At 40.6% G+C, this 10627-nt stretch overlaps 1 protein-coding gene across 8 annotated transcripts in view; it reads right to left on the reverse strand.

Moving 5' to 3' along the window:
* The window catches only part of RBPJ (recombination signal binding protein for immunoglobulin kappa J region), a 56351-nt gene extending 46394 nt beyond the window's left edge, over positions 1 to 9957 (reverse strand). For 4 of the 8 annotated variants that reach the window (XR_014792186.1, XM_084856984.1, XM_084856981.1 and 1 more), the window contains exon 1: positions 1 to 9739. This exon is cut by the window's left edge. Coding sequence is in view for 2 of the 8 variants with exons in the window: in XM_084856985.1 (XP_084713111.1) it covers positions 9900 to 9919 (20 nt within the window). In the remaining 6 variants the exon portion in view is untranslated. Of the gene's footprint in view, positions 9740 to 9899 lie in introns of those variants that run through there. The other 4 variants (XM_084856985.1, XM_084856983.1, XM_084856980.1 and 1 more) reach the window with 4 other exon arrangements.
* Between the last annotated feature and the right edge of the window lie 670 nt (positions 9958 to 10627).

Raw genomic sequence — 10627 nt, forward strand, 5'->3', positions numbered from 1 at the left:
AACAAGAAATGTATCAACATAAACAACTACTCATAAAAAGCCTTGTGGAATTAAAAAATGGCTGAATAAATGGGCAGAGCAAGGGGGACATCCTTGTTCACAGCCACTTTTAAGAAGTGTCCAGCTGCCACTGCACATTTCTTCCTTTGTTTTATGTTCCTTAATTGTTTTCTACTTGTAAACTAAACGACACTCATATTTTAAGTGCTGTAGCCCAGCCTTCCCAACCTGGTGCCCTCCAGATATTTTGCATGACAACTCCCAGGATTCCTGACCACTGGCCATGGTGGCTGGGTCTGATGGGAGCTAAAGGTCAAAACGTCTGCAAGGCACCGAGTTCATGACGGCTGTTGTAGCTTATTTTGGTTTTAATAAGGTTAATGCTTCTAACAGCCAACTGAATTGTTTTTATTTTAGTGACAGAGCAGAAATGCCAGTGTACTTCAAAAGCTTTGCTACTTAATTCACTCTGTCCTGGTTCACATGACATAAGCCACCATGGCTTATCACCCCTGTTTGTTTCCGAGTGGCTTGTTGTTACAACCAAACCCAGCACAATTTCTTCAGCATGGTTTGTTAATCATGCACAAGCCACGCTGAGAACCCATGGCTTATTGTTGGTTGTTCAGGGTGGCTTGGTATGATGTGCAAACCCAGCACGATGGCTTGTCCCAAGCAACTACAGAACCCCCTGGCAAGAGCAGCAGAGAACATGGCCACTCCTCACCATGTCACTACTGCTGCCTCCCTCATCAGTGCTCTCCACCCGTGCAGAAATGACACTTGGGAATGTCCGCAACTTGGTCGCAAACTTTTTTTAGAATTATTTTTCAGTGCTTTGGAAGTACATAAATGGGTTTATTTTTTACTGTTATTTTTCTGTTGTTCACAAGTGTGCACATTCATGTGCCCTCTATTTTCTTTAGTTTTATCAGCAGTACAGATCAATATCCCATACATATGTGTTGAAACCCCACTTGTAATATAGTGAAAGGATTACATTGACATCTTCAACTGACACTTGTCAGTTTCCTCCAGCACTTTGGGGCTTCCCTTGACTGTGAACTCCAAAAGTGGCAGCTGAACAAGATGTTGCTATTCATATGGGTGGGTGTACATACTGCAGGATTATGGGTGTACTTACTGTGCAAATCAGTTTGTTTTTTATTTAATTATAAATGACAGAAAAATAAAATTTAAAAAATGGACCCAACTGTGCATTAAGTAAACCCATATTCCCACCGTAAGTACACCTGCCTGCTTTCAGAGTTCAGGGTCAAGGGAAATGCCAAAGTGTGGCGAGGAAACTGACAACTGCCAGTTGGAGACATAATGCAGTGAGAGGATAAACTGACTCGTGGGATTTCAACACATACACAGGGGACATTGATCCGTACTGCAGATAAAACAAAAGTAAATAGCAGACAGGTGAATATGCATACTTGTGAACAGGAAAAACCAAATAAACCCATTTGCACACTTCCAAAGCAATGAAAAATAATTTTTAAAAATGTAGCAGACAGAAAAATTGCACAAAAAGGGGTAGCAATTAGAGTGGGGTGAGAAGCTGGAAAAGTTTCCCTTCTGGGAATGAGTATAAGAGAGAGGTTGTACTGCAAAGGACACTAGGATATGTGCAGGAAGCAGTCTAGTGGAATAAGGGAGAACCAAGCTATGCTAAGCAGCAGAGCACCCAATCATCTGTTGGGAGTAATGAGGGTTAATAAGCTACCAACCAACCCACCATGGCTTATTTTCAGGGTGGCTTATCATGACATGCAAACTTGCCCACTGTAATTCAACCAAAGGCAGAGAGCACCCACTACTCCAACCAGAAGCTATTAATTTTTTTCAGAAAGACAAATCAGGACATGAGCTAATGATACAATTATTCTACACTCTTAACAATTCATGCAATTAGAAGGGCAGGCACAATTATTAGAGTGGCCTGAAAAAAGGTAGAATGTGTATAACTACCCTAGCATATTTTTATTTTATTTAAAATATTCTAGGTTGCCTTTCAGGGCAGGAGTCCTCACAAGGCAGCTTACAACCATAAAGGTCATTAAGAAAAAAACGATACAGCAATAAAACAGCCAACATTCATAAAACAATGAACATAAAAGCAACAAATCGAACAATAAATCCAGGGACAGAATTAAGAATTTCTTATCCATGCTGTTCAGCTGAATAAGTATTTTAAAATGCTAGAAATGTTTTAAGGCATTATTTTATATTTATTTTCCTACATTCAACTCTTACTATAGATAACAGAATTCCACAGATAAAGTGAAATATTTATTCCATTTTTAGATAGCAATATTTTGCATGCTGTGAGTAGTATTAGACCAGTAACCACATGCCATGGTCCATAACCCCTGCTTCATTCAAAATATTAGATAAAATACTGGAATGTGTGACAGGCAGAGCCACCTGGTGGCTGCGATCCTCCCCATCCCCAAATGCTCTGAATGAGTCATCACTCCAAGACATTGTGAGGACTGAAGTGGCAGGCTCCAGAAATAAGTTGTAGCTGATACATCCAGGGCATTCCACTGGGAGAAAACAGTGGCCACCAGCTACTGTGAGGAGGTAAAAAAATGTACCAATGCACAAATGTTGTTTTAAGTTTAAGAAAAAGGATCCGTTCTTCTGTCAAAAGCAAGCCCCAACCCCAAGTACCTTTACCAAAAAAAATTGCTGCAATAGCTGAAATAGTCCCAAAATTTCCCACCCCCTAATGCAACAGGAAATGGCAGAGGGTGTTTACACTCAGTCCTAACTTCCAGAGTCCTGTGTGCTATCCTATGTCCTGCAGGTTATCACCCTGATAGGCTATCAGTTACCTGCTTCCTAACTCCTTGCTACTGCATCCTTCTGCCTGTCACTAATTGCCTTTTACACAAAGCCAGGTACCAGTGGACTTGCACAGACACTTGCAGCCAATGGGAAAACCCATGTTTTTCCCAAGAATGCCACGATGCAGAGTCATTACACAGCATCAATCCCATGGGTATTTTGTCTCAGGAATGCAGCTGAGCTGAAGGTAACAGCCAAGCTGCCAAGGATTTTGGGAAGAGTGGGGAAATAGGGTAAGAAAAAACCTCAGCCTCTTCATATTAAAATGTAAAATCACTCTCCGAAGTTCTTAGGGCGTCACCCCCTCTCACAACTTACAAATTTGAATACTTCAACTCGGCTCTAATTGACACAGATAGGAAGGGGATTCCTGCCTAAAAACCAAACAATGCATCCAGTAACCCAGTGAGTCCCAAGACATTTTGCTACTTGAAGCAAAGTGGAAATTGACCTCTTCCCTTTTTAGAGCCAACACTTTAAGGGTGCAATCCTATGCATGTTTAAACAGAAAAAAGACCTACAATTCCAAGCACACCTGAGGCAGTCTGGTGCATGCTGGGAGTTGTAGGAGTTTCTGTCTAAACATGTGCCCTAAAAGTCTTTCTGAACACCAATTCAGACACCAATTCCTGCCTCTATCTATTCCCCGCCCCTAGTAGAGCCACCTAAAGCTAGCCACTTCACTCTGAAGCAGACATTCCTCCCATGTAAACCAAAATGTTTCACTAAACTCCTCAAATTTATTGAATTTATTGGAATGGGTTACACTATGGTGGTCTAGGTGCAGATTTCTTATGGGAATGTAATCCTATAAAACAGAATCCGCTACCAACCCTCTAACAGATGAAGAAAACCAAGTAAAGTGCAATGTATTGCCAGATGGGGGAGCTTAGACTCCAGAGGAAGAGAGAATGCCAGCAAAAGCAACTCTTTAGAAAGGCAAAATCTTGATGAAAGAGTGATGGCTTTAACTACAGAAAATTATTTTAACCTAAGCCAATTTCACATTATTTTTCAAGTCCCCAGTACAGAAATGATTAAATGTATTTTCCTGATGCTTTCGGAATACCATTAGAGCTACATTTTTTATTTGCTGTTAGCCACTCCAAAACCTTTTTTTGAGCCCTGAACACAGTATCAATTCAAAAATAAGTACAAGCCATCTTTCCACAACCAGTGAGATGAAGCCCTAGTCTTGTACAGCATAAGCCTGGAGAAAGTACGTAAAGCTAAAGAGAGGTATTAAAGCAGTGAAGAGGAGAACACATTTGAGATACTATACCCTTTGCATTATAAATTTGATGACAAGATAATTCTTTGTTGGACAATAAGGGGCCCAACATCTCTGCTATAAACAAAGAACTGGAGGTCTTAAGTTTTCACACTTTAATGCAATGCCAATTCTCCAACATAAGGCATAGGTCAATAGAGTACAGCTTTGCAGTCATCTGGTTCAATTCCCAGCTTCTCTAGTTAAAAAATCACCTAGAGACTTTGTACCTCTTTACACATGACACTTTTCCTACATTTATATAAGAAAAATGTGTGAAATAGCTCTCAGAATTTTCAAGAGTACTGTAAAACATTACTAGATGGAAAGCAAACTGGAAGTAAAGTTTTAAAAAATGAAATTAAATTGACCACTGGTCTAAATCAGCATAAAGCAGCTCATTTCTTTATATGCATAGCATCTTCACAGAATAAAGGACAGTGAAATGTGTAAACAAGAAAACTGAAACTTAGAACAAGGCAATAACCCTTGGTTTCTTCATCCTGTATAAAAGAGGGAGTAACATGGTAAGTCAGCAATCAGAAAGAGACATACAAATAAACTGATTAGATATAATTTTATATTAGATGCAATTTTATATTAATCGAGAGAAATTACTCAGGATCCTGGTTAGCTAACATACACTTCTTCACAGATATGCAACAGGCATATATTGGACCATCATTTTTAAACTATTAAACTCTAAATGGTTTGTACACTGCATAGGTAAAAGCACAGCAATTACAATTTCAACAGAACAGTGACTGGAGCATCCACAAAGGCATGTAGAAGGGGAGGTTTCTAAAGCGTTGCTTCACAATGAAGAAAACTCTAATGCTTGGTCATCATCAATGTCCAAGCATCTTCAGAAAACATTGGAACAGCCATGGCAAATTAATATTGGAAGATTTTAGTTCAGATTTTAACTGTAAACCTTAAAGAGAAGTTTTGTGGTGTTTTGCAGGTTTTAGATACATTATAACCTTCCTTGAGTCTTCAAGTAGCCATTTAAGTGAGAACCAGCCAGCTTGCAAAATCTTGCCTTTAGTCACCAAACAGGATTACCGTCAAAGAATATCAAATCAAAAGAAAGAATAGATCAGTAATGACAATATTTCCCACTACATCATCAGTGACTTCAACAAGTAGAAGCAGCAGAACAGAACTTTACAAGTGCCCAAGGTGATGCACAACACACACAGAGAATATATACCACCTAAGGTTCAAAAACGTTCCCAATAGCTGCCTCCTTGCTTGTCACAGACGAACAGAAGGCTTAAATAGATGTTCCCACCTGCTCTTTTCATACTCCTCTGCTCAATCAGGTTATCTTACAGGTTATTCTGTCCTCTCCTAATAAAATACTTCCTTAAAATAATGCTTCCTAGCCTTTACAACATTCAACAGAGATAGTTTAAGAAAACATTCTAAAAATGCCATGTTACCTGCATAGTGTGCATAAAAATTACTGAGCATCAGTGGGAAATTGCAGTGTATTAATCTGAAAGTAGCGCATAAAGTTCTTTTGACTGAAGCCACACCATGCCAGACTCATCCCCAACTTCACAAGTTGTGAAGGCTTGCAGGAAAGCCAGGTGGGGATTTTTTTTTTCTGGCTCACCCACACCCAGGGATATTTTCAATATTTCCAATGCTTGGGAGAACACTAAAAAAAAAAACAAGCTTGCATAGAATTTTTCTGTAAATTTCAAGAGTATGTCAAATGGGACAGTATGCTAGCTAACTTATCATTTAAGCATTGTGTTAAAGCAGTAAAATAGGTTTTGGTTTGATAAGTAGGGCATTTTTCATTTTCATTTTTTTTTTTTTGCAAAACCTCCCTCTGAAGTCTTTTTTTCCATGACTTCAAAATTTCCAGAAATGTTACATCTGTCCTCTCCTTCTTGTTCATCCCCACCTAATATGAATATAGCATCATATGAAAGGGGTGCTGGGGTGGGAAGAGACCTATACCAAAATGACTGGCTAAGAAAGGGATAGTGGGCATATCCTACTAGCAGGGATACTTAAGGCTAAGATATGAATATTTTATTCAAATTTCTCTGGCACATGGAACAAAACAAATATACAATTTTTTCAACATTTAATATCTAAATGCTAAAGAATCCATGTAATAAGTTCTTTAGTCTGCAGACCACACTCCTACTGCTGCTACACAATCCTTCACTTACTTTAGCATATTCACTTATTTCATTCATCTGGTGCTCTTGTTTCTCTTATATTCAGAAATATTTCCTGTATATGTACAGTGCCTAAAACAATGAGATCCCGAGTGGAGAGCACTTCTAATAGAGCCAATTTTCTAATCATTCCTCTCATTTAAAAACAAAGAGGTAAGCTAATTTGCTTAGTCTCATTTTAGCTTCACAAATCTCAATTAGTAATCATAACTTAATTCAAGTTGTAACTGGATTTTCTAACAGAAAAACAGTACATACAAATAACCTTTGCAGTAGTTATCCTCAGCTGCCAATTAGGAGACCTAATCAAGAAAACTTGAAATCAGTTATGTGGGGCAGAACATTTTCCTGTGCTTTATTTTTCCATGGAAAATTTTCCATTTCCTAAGTTAATTAGTAATGAATGAGTGCCAAATAGCAAATACAATATTAGGTGACCTTGGCAGTTTCAAAGTTGTAATTAATTTTTTCAGGTGATTATCTCTAATAAGTATGTGAGAAAATACACTTATGTCATTGAAATACATATATGTATCAGTGTAAAATGGAACTAATAATTAGGGGCAGTGGAAGTGCCACAGCAACCTCAGCAGACCAGAGTTGAACACTGAAATAGATGAGTGGCTGTCAGCATATCATGCACAGTTCTTTGGGTGTTTCAACAGTTTTCAGTACCAGTACTTGTTTTCCCCCTTAAATTTGAACAATGTAAAGGAAGTACATGCTACTGTATTCTAATAAAAATGTGTACATTGTATAACATTTAAACCACGTTAGGTGTGCTTTAATTTTTTCCCTTCAAATATTTCAGGTCAAGTACTTCCAGCATACTGAGACAAAAAATTAACATGGGGTACTTTTTTTTTAGTTTTGTTGTTTATTAAATGCAAGAAAAAATAAACATCCTCACTTGGATAACTTTTTAGGGCATCATTTCCCAACCTAGTGCCCACCAGATGTTTTGGACTTCAACTCCCATCATTCCCACTGTGAGGTCCAAATTTCTGTTCCAACTACATCAACTTGTGTTGAATGTGGATGTGGAAAACCTAGGTTCAACTCGCCACTCAACTATGAAGCTCAGTGGGTGGCGTTGGGCAAGCCTAATCCAGCTCACAGGGTTGCTGTAAGTCTGACCTTCCTTGAAAGAACAGCTGGATACAAATGTAACAAACAGATAAGTTGAACTTACAACTTTGAAATTTGGGAAAGTTAATTTTTCTACATTGTTCTCCAGTAACTGGAAACATTCCTAACAGATTAGAAAGAAACAATTACTCAGTAACTAGAGGAAGGCATGAAATATAATTTCACAGTTGTATATATGCCTCCAATGCTAAATTTGTCATTACAATTCTGAGTAACATCAAATTTTGCAATATTGCACAGACATAATTGTTGGTATGCTACATTGTAAGCATTTAGGATATAGCTTTAAAGCTGTGAAAGCAAGTATTACGTGCTTGAAATTAAGTAAATTAGGAATTGAAAGCCATACTTCTCCTACACACTGCAACGGGTTTGAACTAAGGTCAGAAAACATTTTCAAGAAGAAACCAGTCCTTTCTCAGAATACTGTACCAGGTCATTTTCAAGACTTCATTTAAAAAACTAGCTACTTTAGTATTGTGATAGGTGTAGCAATTTTAAATGTTTACAAGCAAGAGTTCTTAGTTTGGATGATTTTGTAGAACCTTGCTAATAGAAAGATACTAATCTTTACAATCTTAGTAACTCACTTCTCAAAAGACTAGGCACAAACTAACTGAGCAGATTCCACAAGATTTTTGAAGTTAACACGTAAAAACAGATTTCCTGATTCAACCACCAGAATAATGTTTAAGGCAATACTTACAGAATACATGGTGCTCTCACCTTCACTTGCACACAATCTCATAATTTGTAACAATCTAAAGCTATGAGAAACTGCAATTCAGTGGAGTATTCTAGCAGGAATTTATATTCAGCAAAAAAAAAAAAAAAGACATACTGAACAGAGTGAACCTATAATTGTGAGACAGAAAAGATGAATCAAGCATTTTAAAGCCTATTTTCATCTTGCTGCCCTGATGGGGGAGGGGGAAGAAAAGCAACAGCAATCCCTTATCACTGTAAACAAAAGGAATAGAAAGATCTCCCTTTAAGAAATGACAAAAAGTTAGAGAAAATGTATGACAATAAAATTAAACAAGAATTGTATTATGTTACTTCATTAAAGTACAATCGAACATCTTGCTGACTGTTCCTACAAAACAATCAGTGTGCTAATCCTAGAGACATTTTGCAGAAGTAAATTCTATACAAATAAAAGACACACTTCCATTTCATATATTCCCAAACAGTGCAAGTCTGCAGGCAAGGTAGTCAACAGGCCAAGCAAATTATGCTCCACAATATTTGAAAAACAGTTATCTCTATATAATAGAGTCGTGCCCATTCACCAGTAGTAATTTACTTTCAACACAATTATGTGGTCTAAATGAAACCCCCTACCTTGAAAGCTAGCCCCATTCCCCAAATCACTAAGTTCTGTTGCCACATGAAGTCTCAGATCAGCCGGGATTTGCAGAATCAACAACAACATTAACTGCTTGGAGAGAACCATGAAGCAACACAGTTCATTAACTGCTGTGATACAAGAGGGCCCATATAGAGAAAATTGGGATGTGTTCAATACGCTACAGTCACCCAATGCTTAACACAGGAGGAGACAGTGGACCTCCCACTGCTGCATATATCAAATTCACAATATAAAGGGTACATGCCTTTGCACCAACCAGTTTCAGAGAACGACTCAGCTACCTGGATGGGTCACCAATGTGCTGCAACAAAGCTGGGGAAATTAGATTCCTTATGTAATGCTCAATGGTCAACTTAACCATGTAGTCATGGGGCTTAAGTGACAGTTCTCACGTAAAAGGGCTGTGCTTTACTACAGACACTAACATGCACACCCTCAGAAGTATCAGATGCCCCACCTGAATTTTTGTGGTTCTTTCTTTCAACCTCGTTTCCTCTTAGAAAATGGAAGAAGCAACATGCACCCCCGCCTCCCAAAAAACAATGAGAGCAGATTCTTTAAGTTCCTCCTGCCGCTGAAGTGGGGCAGGGAACATCATGACTTCTGTTCCAGGGGGTGAATCTGTAGGGCACGTCACACGCAGTGCTGGGCTAAACAGAACAGTGGCCTGACACAGAGGATAGTTTCTTTCCTTCACATGTTGTTAGGAAAAGAACTCCCCACGCCTTTCAACTATAAACTCTGAACAGGCTGCCTGCAGTACAGACCTTTTCGGACCCAACCCACAGAAGGACGCACGTTTGACCGAAGACTCTCCCGACGCCACCCCGGCAACTGAACTCCCCAGCCCTCAATGACCAGGCGACGCGGCCTCGCCCCCCCCCATCCCCGGTCCCCAAGCGAAGAAGCCCCAACGGGCAGGAGAAGAAATTCCCACCTAAATCCGGAGCCGAGAAGCCACAAGAGAGAGGCGAAAGCGAGGCAGCCCAGTTAAGAGCCTGAGGAAACGACCCCAAAGGAGCTATGCCACGAACCCCCCCACACTTACCCTGTCACAACAGGCGCCATCTTCCACAAACTCTCGCTAAAACTCCTACTCTCGCGAGAACTAGCCAATGTGTCCACAACACGCGCGCGCGCGCGCCCCCGCGCACACATCTCAACCGCTCCCCCTCCAGCCAGCAACACGCACACACAAGCGTAGCCTCTCTGCCCCGCCCACTCACTCTTAGCAGCACGCACGAGCTCCATAAAAAAAAAAAAGGAGCCGAGGGGCGGGGCCAGAGAGGGGGGGCGAAGGGAGAGCTCTGCCCGCCCCGCCCCGCCCCGCCCCCTCACTCAAATACACACCAGCTCTCTCTCCTCGTCGCGAGGAAGACGCCGCAGGCGTGGGAACCGAACAGGAAGCCTCGCGAGATCTCTCGAGTTCTACGGGGAAAGCAAGGCGCTAGCATCGCGAGAGGGTGATCACAGGAGGGAAGGGAATTCCTTTTCTGCCAGCCGGACCAGCGCTGACCCGTCGGCATGGGAGAGAGTGGAATGAACCATGTGCGCGCACCGGGGGCGGGGCCTGAAAAGAATACGTGCGGTGGTCTGAGCCCGAAGAACCATCCACAGAGAGCTGCAGACGGAACTATTTCAGACAGCAGGAAGGGGGGGGGTAGAGGCAGAATAATGGGAGTGGAGGAAACAGTGTGCTGCAGTGGTTAGAGCGTTGGACCGGGACTCGGGAGATCCGGGTTCTAGTCCCTACTTGGCCGTGAAGCTCCCTGGGTG

Source organism: Heloderma suspectum, chromosome 5 (assembly GCF_057233095.1).
Source record: "Heloderma suspectum isolate Gila_16-S chromosome 5, 16-S_ref, whole genome shotgun sequence".
Taxonomy (NCBI): Eukaryota; Metazoa; Chordata; class Lepidosauria; order Squamata; family Helodermatidae; genus Heloderma; species Heloderma suspectum.